The following is a 16348-nucleotide window of genomic DNA, read 5'->3' as shown; positions in this document are numbered from 1 at the left end:
GTTCTGTTGCAACCTTTCAGGAATACTATTCATCAGAACTGGAAATCTTTGTATAAAGAGAAAGCCTTGTATTTAAAAGAAAAGGAAAATGTTGAAACATTTTCTGTATAATTTGGTACCTAAAGACTGCAGGCAAATAATACAAAATGAATACAAAATAAAATGTAAAACAATTAAATCATCTGGAAATGTGTATTTTAGTGTTACTATATTGAGGTAATATTACAAACAATACATAAAGTATAGAAGTGTAACAATACATACAACTTGCACGTTTAAATGTTTCCACTGCTGCTTAGAGACACAAACAACACACTGTATAAGACAAACGAAAAAAGCTGTAAATGCTAAAAAATGCAAAATGACTGTTACGTTCTCTTCAATGTAAGGAACATTTCATCTCAAGCTTATGATCTGTCCTCAGACCATAAGCTGGTAACTGTGTTTAGAAATAAGGCTATTCCAAAGTCCAGTGCTGTAGCACATACAGGAGTGTCTACACACATCCAAGTGTGAAAAATGGTCCACTTATACACATGTTCCATCAGCTGTTTTTCCCAGAGAGATTTTTTCATTTTGTCCATCTGTGTCTTTCGTTTGATGATCACTGGGCTCCTGGTTCTTCTCCAGGTCTGGGTAGACCACCATACACAGCCTTTGGCACAGATGAGTAATTTTATCTGGACAATGAGACCAGGGAAATTCTTTTTTTGTTAGATTATAATTGTACAGTGTAATTCCATGGTGCAATTACAGAGCATGTTGTCTTTTGTCTGTAGCTTAACAGAAAACTCTAGCAACATTGACTACAATCAATAAGTTAAACAGTGCTGTATTGAATGTAACAAAATGTAACATCAGTGTACTTCAACCTCATAACATATGTAATAAACAATGGAGTTCAAACATTTATTTTCAACTGTTAAAATTCCATAATAAAATGATAATGGTAAAATAGTGCTACAGTGCCATAATCAAGTCCTACCATACCAAAAACGCCATCATAATGTTGCCTTACCAATAATAATATGAAAACACTGTGGCTTGTTTTCCCAGTAGATTCCCAAGAAATACACGGGGACGCCAGTCATCATGATAGCCAGGCCAATACCGCAGACCACAGGCTCAGAGTAGAGGGAAAAGACCAGCAGGAAGGCCCAGAACAACAGGTAAATCACTGGCCACACCAGGCTCACCTGGAGGATGAAGGACAGTGTGATGTCAGAGCTCAAATACCCACAGTCAAACCCAATTTGCTCTGATCGTGTCTTTACCTTAATGGGTCGATACATGTTAGGCTCTTTAATGCGCAGCACTATCTGCCCAGCTACGGTGACACCATAGAAGAGGTAGTTGATGAAGCCCACATAATTTATGAGGGTGTAAATGTCACTGGTGCACAGCATCAGCAGAGTGGAGATCAACTGAATGTGGTGACAGGAGGGAAAAGTTATAAATTCTGCACACGGAGGGTAGTAGTGAAAGTTCAGCTTGTTGTTGAGTGGCACAAGACTCACAGTAAAAAGTAAAGCTGGGATAGGAGTGCACCGGGTGATGTGAATCATGGCCAGCAGATGTGGGAGTTGGCCTTCCCTCGCACCGGCAAAAAACAGCCTAAGAGACACGAGCAAACACAGTGAAGTCTTGAGAGCAGAGGCAGCTGGTGGCCGCCCGCTTGCCGTGTGCACATGCCAGCTGAGAGAAAACCTTAGCAAACACACACCTCAGGTGATTATGGAGGCAGCAGTGCAAAGATGAACAGCAGAAGCGGAAACGCACACTGTAATAATCGACCAAACCAGCAGTAAAAAGGGGTCAGCACTGTGAGAACTGCTGCTGCTTAAGTGGGGGGGCATTGTAGCCAGAGTTGACTGCGCTTCCCAGTAAAAGTTTCATATTTTTCAATCAGGCATTTTGTGTACAATTTAAAATCCAGCTGGTGGCTCAGGAATGACTGTTTGCCCGTTTCTTTGTGTCCATCTCAACAATATCAGCATGAGAATAAAACAACAACAACAACAACAAAAAAAAAAGCCCAGCAATCACAGAAGCAGGACAAAAAGGTGGAAATCAGCAGAAAACAAACTGACCGGGACGATGTGAAGAGGGAGCCATTGACTCCCCCGAACGTGGAGAGTGCCACAGACATGGGCATGATCCATGACATTACTCCTAGCAATTTCTCTCCAAATGTCTGGGAGAAAAATTGGTAGTAGAGAGAGAGAGAGAGAGAGAGAGAGAAGGCTAATCAATCGACATTATTGCTACAGTGATGATCAAGGTGGTGATTGCAAACTCGGTAACTACGTGCTTTCTCGGCATGCTTCACCCACACATTGCCATTTGACTGACTGAGTCACTTTACCCACCACTGCCACAGCATTAGAGGCCAGCAGCTCCTGGGGGCTCATAGCCGTGATGTAGGCCATGTTGGCAAACACATAAACAAAGGTGACCACAGGGATAGAGATGAAGATTGCACAGGGGAGATTCCTAAAGGGTGAAAGACAATGATTAATGAAACATGTTCAAAGTTTACCCATATCTAGCATAACAGAAACCTGTTTGGCTTCCATTTATCTGCATAATCCCCTTTTTATCAACAATAAGGTTTCTCTCAAAGGCTACAAGGTGCAATTCCAAAAATTGCTTGTGTTACCTGTATGGGTCAACTAGCTCCTCTGTGACGTAGTTGAGGAAGTTCCAGCCTCCATAGGCAAAGGAGCCTTGCAGGAAAGACAGAGCTATCAGACCAACATCATAGTCGGAGAAGGTCTCGAAGGCATGTGCTGGCTCCAACCAGTAATAGTGGCCTGTGAACCAAAGATAAAAAGAATAAATAAATACAATTAAAAAACTGATTTCATTATCCAGTTTCATGTAAACTGCTTTTTAGTACAACAATCTGAGCAGCAGAGGGCACCAAACACAACATACAATGTTTTATTTCCCCCTAAGCTATCCACCTTTCTGATGACAGACGTGTTTACTGTACAATCCATTGTGGTTATGCATGATTTACATTCAGGGCGGTCTAGTGTTTACTTTTTACTCTTAGGGTTTTATTAACAATACTTTATTACATCCTCTCAATGAAAGGAAACATTGATTCCAATTATAATGTTTAATTAAATTCAATTTCAGACTTCAGCCCACTAAGATGATGAACAAATATAAATACCACATTAAAGTCTGGCTATTAAGCCTTGCCTACATTTGAAGCTTCTATTTCAAGTGTTATATAAGGGGGCTACATCGTGCGCGCTGGTGTGTGTGGATTATGAGTGGGATGAAGAGCTATGAGGCCCTCTAATCCCTTTTTCATGTTGGGATCACAAATCCTGTGAGAGGCCCAAGAGGACTGACCATGTTTTAGCTGTCCCATATTTTAGTGTCATGTCATAACGTAGTCTGATTTCCAAATTTAGGTTTAGGACAAAAAGAAGCAGAAATATGGAAAAATAAACTGTATATTGTAAAAACAAAATACTGGATCCCACTTCATACTTCTCAGGACTATTCAAATTAAACACTCACATGGAAAGTATGACTCTTGGGCTGAACGTCTCACACCAAACACATATGCAACACTACTTCAGTCACAAAATAAGACGATGTTTAAAGAGAACCTCTGCATATCTGGACAATGCCCATCATTATGATGAGGCCCAGGGCCAAAAGCTTGCCAGCAGTGAAGACATCTTGCACGCACGTGGCCCAGCGCACGCTGTGGCAGTTCACCCATGTCAAAAACACTGAGGACAGAAGACAAACATCACTCACATCATCTGCTTTATTGATAGACAATCTAGGTAAGGACAGAGAAATAGACCTTAAACAACTATGCTAGTTTTTCCCTGAGTGGTAAATACATGTTTTGCCTTAAGCAATGTTCCCATTTTAATTTAATATATGCAATAAATTAGCTTATGGACACAACACTTTTAGGTCTTATAGAATGACTCAAGTTCAGGACCAATAGGCGTAAGCTCACCTCTATTTTGGTTGAAATAGGAGGACATGACAAACCACTGTGCAGAAAAGGTACACCTTACATGGAGTAGACTCCAACTGGAAATCACTGCACAAATGACTTTTCAATTTTAATATTTTAAACTTTATGTTCACAACCATGTAGCAACGAGGCCAGTGCAGTGAGTGAGCTTCTCATTTCTTAAACAAACATGTCAGAAGACACATCCTGGGGTCATGGAAAAGATTTATGTATAAAGATTCAGGTATAAAAGCAAATTTGAAACTACTCTTTAAAGTTAGACTCACTGTGCAGCAGCAATGTAATGTTCAATTTTATTTCATCACTCACGGAGGCAGACGGCAGCCAGCAGACGAAGCCCACTGTCAGGGGGGAGGCAGGATGGGTACAGGGGCTGCAGGATGTAGTTAGAGAAGGTGAGAGCAATCACGGCCTGGTTAGTGGGGTAGATGACCAACACTGCAATCCACAGGCGCAGAAACCTGAGACACAACACAGATAGGTGGATAAAATGACATCAACACACTACTGTCTCACAACAGCAACAACATACAACTTCACAGACACCCACAAAACAAAGCACTGCATCCTGTGAGAATAACAGCCCCTGTTGCTGCAAAATGTAATGGGAAACAAAAGGAAATTAAGCATATTAGCTAAGTACATTATAGTGATGCACTGGGGCGTTACTGTTAAAGACGAGAGAGTGAGTGGAACTGGGTCAACGACGTCCTGGAATGCTGGGAATACATACTGGTCTGGTCTGTATGTAGTCTGTGAACAGACTCTACACTGTAACATCACAGAATCTGGTTATATACTGTATATATTATAGCATATATAATACTTAAGCAAATATTCAAACCCCTTCCTTTCTGTGCACTCGATGTGGTATATTCATTCAGATATTTACCCACTAATAATAATTCAAAATGAAAAAAATGTGTGTAGTATTCAGACCCTTTGCAAGGAGCCACTAAAACCCATATTTTAAAATCCTACACAAAGGAGCTTTAGTGCTGCTGATGCTCAGACAAATAGCTTTTCTTCTCACCCCGCCAGTCCTCCAAAGATGTCCTTTACATAGGAGTAGTCCCCCCCGGACTTGGGAATTGTCACACCTAATTCTGCATAGCAGAGAGCACCAATGGCTGTGATAACCCCAGTGGTAACCCACACGATGATGGCCACACCTACTGAGCTGGCATTCTCCAGGACCCCCTTAGGACTCACAAAAATTCCTGATCCAATGATGTTGCCTGAATGAGCGAAACAGACAGAGAGACACAAATGCAAACAGACCATTGAAGGACAGCTCAAACACAAATACTATAGTGAACAACACTAGCCATCTTATGAACTGTATAAAGACACAAATTTATACACGCACACATTATTCTATTGATGAAATATTCATCATCAGCGGGAACAGTAGAAACATGAGACGACTGCGGCAGAATGTAGACTATAAAGGGAAAGCTATATTTCCACTCGCATGACGTCCCTTTTCCTGTGGGGCTCATGTTTCGCGTTAGATTTTTCCCTCTCGAATACAGAATCAACTTAGTCCATAAAGAAACAAAAGAAAAATCTATTTTTATATTATCATATTTACTGCTTCTGGTAAAATGTTTTTTTTTTTTTGACTGAACTTTTCAGTGAATCAATGAAAACATCCAAATCAAATAAAATAGTAAAAAAAAATTTTTTTATTTTTCTGCCTTTCAGTAGCCCAGAAAAAATTCAAGCCTGCAACACTAGTGTGGCTAATATGTTTTCTGTAGTGTATTTCCTTTTTTTTTTCTGGTGTTTGTTTTAGCAAAGTTTAAGTTTTACATGCTCAAGGAGATGACAGAATGAGCTCATATCCTGTGATTCAGGATATGATTATGTGAGTCTGGAGGCAACAGTGAGTCATCTATTTGACTTACAGTAAATACAACACTGTTCTTCAGGTGGTTCAAGTTTATTTACAGCATAAAGTCGCAGCAGACATGTGCTCTGCCCTAATGGGGCTCTGTTTTCAACACATAGTGGCTCCACACCGGCCTGAATGAATGTGTGCAGTGGTACAGCGGCCGTGCTCCAGCACTGTTTCTGAAGGTCATGCACCAAGTGGTCTCAAAAGTGGTCAACACCCATTTATGAGATGACTTTTTATCGACTTTTCTTTACATATATTGAAGACAGGCAGGGGCTGAGGAGATTTTATGGCAGCCAACAGATCAATTGAAACAGCAGATGGAAGGTGCATGATGATGGGGCTACAGTAAATAGGTTCTGCAAACAGGCAGAAAGGCTCTATGGACGTAAATGATTTTTTGGAGTGGAGGATGGACTTACCCACTATAATACCACAGGCGCTGACTAAGCCAATTTGTTTTTTCAGAGCTACCCCAGAGGTTCCTCCTGCATCGTCCCCCGCGTCTAAGTGGGAGTCAGGGGGCTTTGAATGACTGCCACTGCTGCTGCTCCTCCGCTTCCTTGGGCCCTTGGTCATCGTGAAGCGTGTAACCAGTGTGCCCCCCTCTTTTGTGGCTCAGGTGATGGGGTCAGCGTCTCCCTTCTAAGGCATGATTAGAGTAGCAAAAAGTAGCATTACTTTAAAAATGTTAAAACATCTCCTCAATGCTATTTCCCAGACATTTCCTGAGTAATTTACTGTATGTATACCTTTCTTTCAACCCATTTTGGCCAAAAATGCTGATGACAGCAGTTTCCATATTTTTAGTCTGCTACAGTATCGCTAAAATTAGAAACCACATCCCAGCATTAATAATTCAGGGTGCAGCACAATGACCTGGTCTTATAGCGAGTTCTGCTCATTAGGAACTGTAGGCACCTTGAGTGAGCGTGCACAGCTAGAGAGGAAAGTGCCAGGCAATACTCACACCCTTTAGAATCAAAAGATGTTACAAGCACAGGCATTAGTTTGTTTGGCTTGACAGTGTGACTTTCATACATCTAACACTCATCTCGGTTAGGGCAATACAAGAACACATATGGAAGTAAATATGGATGGTAACAGAGTCAAGATGCAAAGTCCATATCTACAACAAACTGGACTCATCAAAAATCATGGAGGCCCTACAAGAAAGGACAGAGCAGACTATTCTTCCCCAGGAGGTTTTGTTCCTTTGACGTGTGCAACAGGCTACTGAAGATGTTCTATCACTCTATAAGGGGGGAGGTGGCGTCAAGGATGGTGAGGCAAACAAACCGAACAAGCTGATCAACAACATAAAAACTGTAGTTGGACTCTTTTAGTTTTTCCATTAGCACTATCAGGTTCTTAAGGTTGTTCCTAATAAAGACATGAAAGTTTAGAATTTTTTGCATCATTACTTTAGGCACATTATGTTTATTAATCTCTTGACTTGACTGAAGTTTTCTGACCAAATAATGCAGAATATTCCAATATTCCATATTTCTTGCCACTGTATACATTTTAATTTCAGCTTATTACTATTATATTTTTTTTTAAATACTTTTTGCCCTACTACTCAGTGTCTATTAATTTTAGTGTGCCTTATTGTCCTCCTCATAGTTCTCCTTGGTTGTCATTGTGTTGCTGTAACTAGTGAATTCCCCCCCTTGGGGATTATTCAAGTATTATCTTCAGCACTGTAGATTTTCTATCTCCTAAAATTAATATCCCTTGTTATTTCGGCCAAAAATGACAGGATCAAGCCCAAACAAAAGTGGAAACAAGTACTTTCTTTAACCAACCTGACTTGAAAAAAAATCCGCATCCACCTCTCTCCCAGATAAAAAAAAAAAAAAAAAAGCAATTATCAATAGCCCACACATTTTTGGTCATTTTGGCACTCAGTAATGTCACTTCCAATCATAATCAAGTGGTTTTATTATCAGCACATGCTGGGGTATTTGATGGATTTCGTCTTGACAGTGTGTATTTGACAACCTACGCTCGATGTCCCTCAGCTGTAAAACTCTTTATAAGAGAAAGTGGCTCAATTCTGACTGAGTCTAATAGAACTGATCCACATGCTTCAACTTTCGATCCTCATCACTGTTCAACCCGACAACGAGAGATTCCACGTTTTTGAAACTGTACTTAAGTAATAGTTTTTTTCTGTCTGCCACTCTTTGTTTGCCTGACTATATAATAGACCTGAACAAAGCAATGAATTAGGTGCTAACCCACCTCTTCAGTAGCTGCGGTACCTTGTAAAGCCCCTGAAAGCTCCCTGATGACTGGCTCTCTTCGTGATCATCATTGTCGGCAGCGGTGAACGCCGCAGCAAAAACACTTCCACCTGACAGCGTCGACAGGGGCACGCTGCTTATTCTAGGCCAATCAGCGCAGCCCAAGTTGTGACCATCCCTCAGGCCACGCCCTCTACGCTGGAGACATTAACTTCCACTTAAAAAACAAAACAACCTGAGCTGAACATGAGCATCTCCACAGAGTGAAATGATGATGCTCAGTGTTAAATAAATGTATTTATAAACATCCTTTATTAACAACATATCAAAGATGGGATGTAGGCCAGTGCAAGGACCACAGGTCCTGACTTATTATGAAATATTATCCATTGGATCTTTGTAGTTTTGTGTGACTATTGTTTGTCTTTTACAAAATTTCGTCTGTTTTATTATTATTATTTTTTTGTAATACATGAACCACTAAATGCGTTGCTATACAATCTACACTTCTTCCATTCTGACACTCAAAATTAAATTGTAACAAGAAAACCATAAATAATCCTTTAACCCTACAAAAGTGTCATTTATGAACTGCACAGGCAGGCGAGACATTTAAATCCTCTTGCCCCAGTTTTTGTGTTTATCTTAAGCAACTGCAACTGTATGATATGTGCAAATAGATGCGTGTTAAACGTGATAAGGCCAGACAGGTCTGCTTGTAAACTTACACTCATAGCCTCCAGTAATGATAACGTTCTCTTTTGCATTGAGGGCGAGAGGTACAGAGTAGGTGGGCGTCAAGAGGTGGAGTGTGTTAGACTCCAGATATGCTGGTGTTGGCATTACATCATACTGAGCAGGATCAGTGTCAGCTGTGATTGAAGAGCACATTTAAGTGTTTTTGTAGCGTCTATGAGAGCTGATTGGAATCTGACAGTACTTGTACACTGCATTCTTGTGTGTTGTTTTGGCCTGATGACTTGGTTTTGTTACATCCGACAGGTCTACTAGGAGCCTTGTACCTGAGATAATGAGGTACAAGGCTCCAGAGATAGTGAATTTCTTTTCACACCAAAACACATTTAAACAGCACATCTGCCAGTTGTTCTTCTATTGCTCTATCTGCTTCAGGTTAGGGCCAACTGCGAAACCTACTAGTATTAGTAGAATGATCATGTGTGATCAGGGTGACTGTCACCTGAGGGTGACATCTACTGGACAAATCACCTCTTAACACCTTAGGGTAAAGCTGGTGTAAACAAATGATAAATCTTACTCTTATCATTGTAGAATTACATGAAGTTTTATAACACTTTACATTCCAATCCCAGAAACATGCAAACCACATGGTGAATATCACAGAGCTGTCTTTATTTGCATGGTGGAAAAATACAGAAACTAACAAGGAGAGTCCACAAAAAACAGTGTGTAACACAACCAGCGTTACCTTCCTATGACCCCCTCATGCTGAAGAGAAAGGTGTTTTATGAGTATGTATGAGTTGGGATGGAATGTGTGTTTGATAAGGCATAGGTCCTGGTGGATTGACTGTGTAGGGAAAAAAAAAGAAAGAAAAAGAAACAAGAAAACCGACACACAAAGAATGACAAACCCGAGCTGAGGTGTTTGACCTAAATGAGCCGTTCCCGCAGCAACAATACACTTTGTGTACAGGTGATAGTCAAAGTCTGCTCAAACGGAAGTCAAGTGCTACCACCGGTGCTTTAACACCCACACCACACTGACTTTGAGGGCTCACACCACAAGTCCAGTTTTTAACTATGTATAAAAAAAGACCAGTCCACCCCCACTTCATCTGCCTTCAGAAACGTGGGAGTCTATGCCTGTTGACGACTTATGCTGATGTGTCATCCTTCACAAGCCGATAGTGTAGGAGCGTCCTGCAGGGTTGTGGATGGCAGAGCAGGAGGGCTCAGTCACAGCCCATTCATACCACACCTTCTTCCCGTTGTTGCAGCGCCAGAAACGCACTGTAACGTCATCATCCCGGGATACGGAGATGGGTTGCTATTAGAAGCAAAGAGCAAAAGGAATAATCAGTAAACACAATGCTGCTTATTTTAAACCTTTTTTTTTTTTTTATACATATAAACTGTTAACATACTTTGAGCGGGAACAGGATGGGGAACCAGGAGAACATCCCAGGCGAATGTGTATCTGGTTTTATACCTGAAACATGGCACATACAAAATATAAGTAATAATATTTCAACTTTATATTTACCTTGACATCATTTCCTGTTCAACAGGCTGACTTACTGAGTGTGACATCTTTGTAGAGCGTGGTCTCAAAGTAGCCAGCAAAACCATGGAGCACAGAGTTACAACCCACTGAGAATCTGAGGCACTGATACCGATTGTTGTTCATATCTGTGAGAAGAGTGGGACAGCGGTCAACATCTTTAAAACACTAATGTGCGTGTTTTTATTTTTAGGTACATGGTTAATTTTGTTTGTTCTTGTTTACCCTTCGTAGGGTGTGTGAAGGTAAAGCAAGGTTTGGGATCAGCCAACTGGTGGAAGTTATGGAGGCGCACTACATATGGTGTCTCAAAATGGCTCTCTGGGTCCTTGTCGCGTTCCCGGCACCCTCGTACTTCATTGTAAAGCTTGGAGGAGGACAGAGGAGCCACGAAGGATGTGTAGGAACATGGGATGCTCACTCCATCATCTTAGAGTGACAGGATAAGGAAGAGGAAAAAGAAAGTGATTTAAGATGCAAAGAAGCATGGAGGGCAATGGGGGATAAAAAAAAATAAAAAAACAAACAAACATTGGACTTTTAACATTGGAAAACATCAAACATCTGCAGCTACAGGATGAACATGTAATTCATTATTTTAATAATCGGGCAACTAAGAGGTTCATTACACTACATGAGTGCAGTACCTTTGAGAAAGTGCTGTGCTCCATCTAAGCACTCAGGAGAGAGTTCGTTGTCACCAAACGATCCAAGCAGCTCGCTTACTATGATGTCGGCTTTCTCAGGTGCTGCCCACTCGCGCATGTCACATGACACCACCGTCACCTGATCACCCCACTCCTCAAAGCGCCAATTCTCTAGCCTAAACAAGTCACAGTTAAAATATCAGCACAAGGAGTCAGTAAAATGAAAGTTCAAAAATTCAGGCTTCACAAAAATAAGATGAGCAAGCCAGGTAACAAATGTACCACAGTGTTACTTTATGCACAATTACGTCTATGTGAATTGGTCTGTATCAACTTATTAATGCCCCCGTGGACCACTGTCAAATGCCTTTTTTCTCACATTCAGCTCATATTATGATCCACTGAGACTCATTTTGTGTTGAAGTGTTTATTTTTCCTGGTGTAACATTTTACCAGTGCATGTTGCCATGTCAAACACTACTGTACTCACGTGATTACAGCATTGGGATTCTTCTCCACAGCATACACTCTCAGCTTCCTGTCTGCCTGTCTGGCAGCACGAAGAGATGCATTGACCAGCGGACCCCTACCTGCTCCTAACACCATCAACACCCTGTGTCAGAGAGATAAGATCACTGTTGACAATGGTGCTTTGCGATTTATCTCACCATGGAAGTATACAAATAGTTTAGTCCAGCACTAGGGGTATTAATATGGTACTTTATCTGGGGAACACAGCGTTAGCTGAATCATTATTCAGACACATCTCACATCTTATTTCTGAATTTTGTGTACAGATACTTACTGAACATTGGTGTCTTTCTGCTCCTCTGGAACTCTGTCAAGTAGACACTTATATACAGCCTGTAATAAAGCAAAACAAGTTTTGTGCTAAAGTGTAAAAATATTTATGTCCTCTCAGTGAGATTTCTAGTCAAATTATACTATGTATGGTGTCACAACCCTCAGCTGTGTCAGTTACAGCTGTGTCTGATGGTCTCACCAGTTGGTACTGTGAATATTTAACAGGATCCTTCTCAAACACTTCATATGTCTGAGACTCCAGGTTGTCCATGAGGGGCTGATGGGACAGATGAAAACAACACATTTAGTCATCATCAATAAATAGTAAAATGTAGAAAAATGAGAAAGTATTTGTTTACCTGGAGGGGAGACTGCAGATAGTCTTCGTATCCTTTGGCGAAAAGCTCATAGGCATTGGGTGCGGGACGGTTCTGGTTGAGGTATTCCAGGTACTGAAGGTAGGATCTGAAGTCCTTCTCAGTGTGCCGACTGGTGCCTGTGAAGATGAACTGGGCTTCCAACTATGGAAAGACATAGTTTTCATTATAAACAACACTTTCACATTTGGCAGGTGATTAATTTCTATTGTTATTATTACTTTATACCTTGAAAAGACGGAAGATTACTCGCTGATGGGCTTTCGACAAAACCGGGAAGCCCTTCTTATTAGTTAGGAAGATGCTGGTGGGAAGTATGGCTGCTTTGATAGGTTCTCCGAGCCACTTATCTATCACAGCGTCTGAGGGCATGTCTGCTCCAACTTCAATAGCTTCAGGAATACAAAAAAGTTGATTTTCAGTGGCAGACATCATCATAATTATTCCTTAATGCACTGACTTTGCCCCAGGCGGCTGCTACATGGTGTGTTTTCTCACCGAGACAGATCCTCTTGTTGTAATCACAAAGAGTTCTAAATGAGTGCCACCTAAAAGAGCAGAGGCAAGTAAACAAAATGAGTCACAATTTTAAAGGAAATCAATGACAACTGTTTTAGCATGCAGACGGTACTCGACTGCTCAGGAAGTGGACTAGCACGAAACTAACCAGCTCCATGTCTTCTCATCAACACTAGTGTCATCGATGCAAGTGTTCGGTTCATTCTCTATCAGATCTTCCCATGTGTCCTCTGGCGCCATCAATGGGACCCGTATCCAGAACTAATCGGCCACAGAGGACAACGGCAAATTGCTGATGACTTTGACTGTCTCCACAAGCTAAAAGCAATTTAAATGTGCAGTTTTCAATATTGTTTTTAATATCTTACATTTGAGGTGTGGTGTCCAGTGTGGATATGGTTTAGTAGGAGGCGGGCTAGATTGGCATTACGAGGGCCATTCAAAGGGATCATGAAGACCGGTAGACCAAGGTAGGCTGAGAAGTTCAGCTCCTGTGCCAGAGCCTGGAGAGAAAACGTGTTAGAAAAAATAATGCGAACATGAAGGAAATGAAAATGATTTACTGTAGATTAAGAGAGATAGTGAAGAGAGGCTGGACAAGAGAATTTAGTTCATGCCAAGATTGTGAGATCAAAATCCCATTTTTAGCAGGAACATCCACAATGAATTCAAATTTCCTGAAGTTTAGAACTTACAGCTTCTGAGTTTCTGCGGTCTGTCTCAATTTCTGAATCTGCATCAATCCATGGAGAGAGTTTCCCGACAATAAGAGTATTCCAATCTACAGAAAAAGACAATGGATAATTATGTAAAAGCATAATCTGACTTACTGCAATTTTTTAATCAATCTCTTGAGTCTTTCAAGATCCTATTAGTGATGACAAGATGGACAAATAAATTACATTACATAAATCACAACATTCGCCTCCCAATACACTGGTATTTGCATCTTGATTCACAGTGCCTATAAAAAGTATTTACTCCATGGATGTTTCATCCTTTTTTTAACATTATAAATCAATCATGGTCAATAAAAGTTGGCGACTTTCACAAAAACATTCCAGATAAATAACTCATCAATGTCAAAGTGAAAACAGGTTTCTACAAAGTAAGTCAATTAAATTAAAATATATAAGGTGAAATAATTGTTTATTAATTAATATTCACCCCTTCAGGTCAGTTTTTAGAAGATGCAGCTTTGGCTGCAAACACAGCATGGAGTCTGTGTGGATAGGTCTCAGTTAAGCTTGCACATCTGGACACTGGAATTTTATGCCATTCTTCTTTGTAAAACTGCTCAAACTCTGTCAGGTTGCTTGGTGATCGGGTGTGAACAGCCTTTTTTCACAGTCCATCCACAATTTCTCTATTGGACTGAGGTCTGGGCCTTGACTCGGCCGCTCCAGAACATTCACTTTGTTGTCGGTACTCCATTTCTATGTAGCTTTTGCTGTATGCTTCGGGTCATTGTCTTGCTGGAAAACAATTCTTCTTCCAAGTCACAGGTGACTGAACAAGATTGTCATCTGGGATTTTCTGATATTTTGCCACATTCATCTTACCCTCTACCTTAACAAGCCTTCCAGGGCCAGCTGCAGAGAAGCATCCCCACAGCATGATGCTGCCACCACCATGTTTCACAGTGGGGATGATTTGTTTGTGGTGATGTGCAGTGTTGGTGTGCGCCAAACATAGCGCCTTGTCTGATGGACAAAAAGCACTATTTTGGTTTCATAAGACAAAAAAAAAAGAAAAACCCTATTGCACAGGAACATGGGCGTTTTCTCAGTTGCTGAAGCATGTAACTCCCTCAGAGTAATTATCGGTATGTTAGTGGTCTCTCTCACTAGTCTCCTTCTTGCACGGTCGGTCAGTTTGTGTGGGTGGCCTGTTCTAGGCAGATTTAGACATATGCCATATTCCTATATAACTATTTATCATTTCTTGATGATGGATTCCACTGGACTCCGGGAGATGTTCAGTGCCTTGGATTGAAGATTTTTTTGTATCCATTCCCAGACTTATGCTTTTGACCTGTTCTCCGAGTTGCTGGGAGTGTCCAGGAATACTGAAAAACCAGTGATTGGACCTTCCAGACACAAGTGTCTTTATACTGCAATCACTTGAGATGCATTCACTGCACTGAGGTGATCCCCATTTTACTAATTGTGGGACTACTAGCACCAAATATCTGGACCTCTGTTAGATTAGGTCAGTCATTTTAAAGGGGGTGAATATTAATGCAAACACTGATTTTCCCTTACATATTTTTATTTAATTGACATTACTTTGTAGAAACCTGTTTTCACTTTGACATTAATGACGTATTTTTCAGAATTTCTTTTGTCAAAGTCGTCAGCTTTTATTGACCATGATTGATTTATAATGTCAATGAAGGGATGAAACATCCAGGGGGTGACACCAGAGAAAATATCTGAAATAAGATTTTAACTTGACCTCCTCACCCAGCAAAAGTCTTTTTTTATACTTTATGATCGTGGATATTATGAGTTATTAAAGTTGTAAGTTAATCTACGTGTTTCAGCACTCTGATGATGAACTGTATAAAAGAGCAAAACATTTTACACTCATTATTGGATCAGTTTATTCATCCATCTATGGATCACTGCGGCCCTATTCCAGCGCACGGGGCTACAGCTCATCTCTCCAGCACACCAAGTGTCAAAGTTAGTGACTACCAGCACCACAGATTAGCGAGTGCAGGCACTCACCTCTTCCACACAGCAGCAGGTCGGAGCGGGTCTGGGCACCGGGTCGGGATTTAGCGGGCTCCAGCTCATACTCCCTCCTGAACCTCGGGTGGAACAGGGGCATGCACAGGAAGTCAAACCTGAGCCCCGGAGAGAAAAACACCTCTTTTTAATACTCAAATAATGTCTAATGCCACACGGAGGTGAAACGCACGCTTGTTTACTTACCTGCCCCCGACCTTAACTATAAAAAAACATAATACAATCTAATATATTGCTGTAATAAACACTGAACACCACCATCAAGCATCGTTATGATTGGGCACGTGCTGGTACTTCACCGGCTAGCTTAGCATCAGGCACTGACATTATGCTAGCAAAGCACCGCGTTCATGTCGAAAACTAATTTTTGTTAAATAGAAACAGCCACCGTGCTGCACTGTCCTCACCCAAGTTTGGCGACGGCGCCTAACGTGTCTGCTATCTCCGGTACGCAATTCAAATCTCTCCCACAGGACACCCTGCTCCCCGTACTGGCGGACGCCATGATTTTAGCCGATTGAATGGATTGACTGGCACCGTCTCATTGCTCTGCCTATACAGGAAACCGGCGACATCTTGGATCCACAGTGGCGTGCACGCTCACTTGGCCAGCAGAGTGATTTAGATCCAAAATGGCAGCTGTGCTTCTCGCTCTCTGTGGTCTCGCAAGTCCGTAGATTACCGCGATAACAGTGCGACGAGAGCCGTCATTACATGAACATTGAACTACATATTGCTTTTTAGCACAAATTGAACGCCATACAAAATCTTTATTCTGTAAAATGTTAAAGTAATAATTAAAAAAAAAAAAAGTCTTCGTAT

The 16348-nt window shown here is 41.1% G+C and overlaps 2 protein-coding genes across 2 annotated transcripts; both read right to left on the bottom strand.

Moving 5' to 3' along the window:
- Positions 1 to 279: 279 nt before the first annotated feature.
- Positions 280 to 8241, bottom strand: slc7a8b (solute carrier family 7 member 8b). The gene is made up of 12 exons (XM_026374287.1): positions 8163 to 8241; positions 6338 to 6560; positions 5049 to 5253; positions 4325 to 4476; positions 3630 to 3755; positions 2660 to 2813; positions 2370 to 2493; positions 2091 to 2194; positions 1518 to 1614; positions 1275 to 1424; positions 1019 to 1196; positions 280 to 680 (listed from the first exon to the last, which is right to left on the bottom strand). The coding sequence occupies exons 2-12, from the start codon at positions 6492 to 6494 to the stop codon at positions 529 to 531; spliced, it is 1599 nt and encodes a 532-aa protein (XP_026230072.1). The 5' UTR covers positions 6495 to 6560; positions 8163 to 8241; the 3' UTR covers positions 280 to 528.
- Positions 8242 to 9514: 1273 nt separating this feature from the next.
- Positions 9515 to 16105, bottom strand: prmt5 (protein arginine methyltransferase 5). Its single transcript, XM_026375477.2, has 16 exons — positions 15934 to 16105; positions 15506 to 15624; positions 13469 to 13554; positions 13142 to 13276; positions 12922 to 13034; positions 12753 to 12802; positions 12483 to 12646; positions 12237 to 12398; positions 12077 to 12154; positions 11879 to 11937; positions 11564 to 11686; positions 11074 to 11249; positions 10652 to 10855; positions 10444 to 10554; positions 10290 to 10354; positions 9515 to 10192 (listed from the first exon to the last, which is right to left on the bottom strand). The coding sequence occupies exons 1-16, from the start codon at positions 16029 to 16031 to the stop codon at positions 10040 to 10042; spliced, it is 1896 nt and encodes a 631-aa protein (XP_026231262.1). The 5' UTR covers positions 16032 to 16105; the 3' UTR covers positions 9515 to 10039.
- Between the last annotated feature and the right edge of the window lie 243 nt (positions 16106 to 16348).

Source organism: Anabas testudineus, chromosome 17, assembly GCF_900324465.2.
Source record: "Anabas testudineus chromosome 17, fAnaTes1.2, whole genome shotgun sequence".
Lineage (NCBI taxonomy): Eukaryota > Metazoa > Chordata > Actinopteri > Anabantiformes > Anabantidae > Anabas > Anabas testudineus.
Note: the sequence above shows the minus strand (reverse complement) of the source record. Positions and strands in the feature narration are given on the sequence as shown.

Bases quoted from the DNA above. Each gene is read 5' to 3' on its own strand.
- slc7a8b (XM_026374287.1), bottom strand. From the start codon at position 6,494: ATGACCAAGGGCCCAAGGAAGCGGAGGAGCAGCAGCAGTGGCAGTCAT. The intron at 1,425-1,517 runs GTGAGTCTTGTG...CACCACATTCAG, and splicing joins TCCCAGCTTTACTTTTTACT to TTGATCTCCACTCTGCTGAT. The intron at 1,197-1,274 runs GTAAAGACACGA...TTCATCCTCCAG, and splicing joins ACATGTATCGACCCATTAAG to GTGAGCCTGGTGTGGCCAGT.
- prmt5 (XM_026375477.2), bottom strand. From the start codon at position 16,031: ATGGCGTCCGCCAGTACGGGGAGCAGGGTGTCCTGTGGGAGAGATTTG. The intron at 12,803-12,921 runs GTTAGTTTCGTG...CTGCTCTTTTAG, and splicing joins GATGAGAAGACATGGAGCTG to GTGGCACTCATTTAGAACTC. The intron at 12,399-12,482 runs GTATAAAGTAAT...GTCTTTCCATAG, and splicing joins TAATCTTCCGTCTTTTCAAG to TTGGAAGCCCAGTTCATCTT.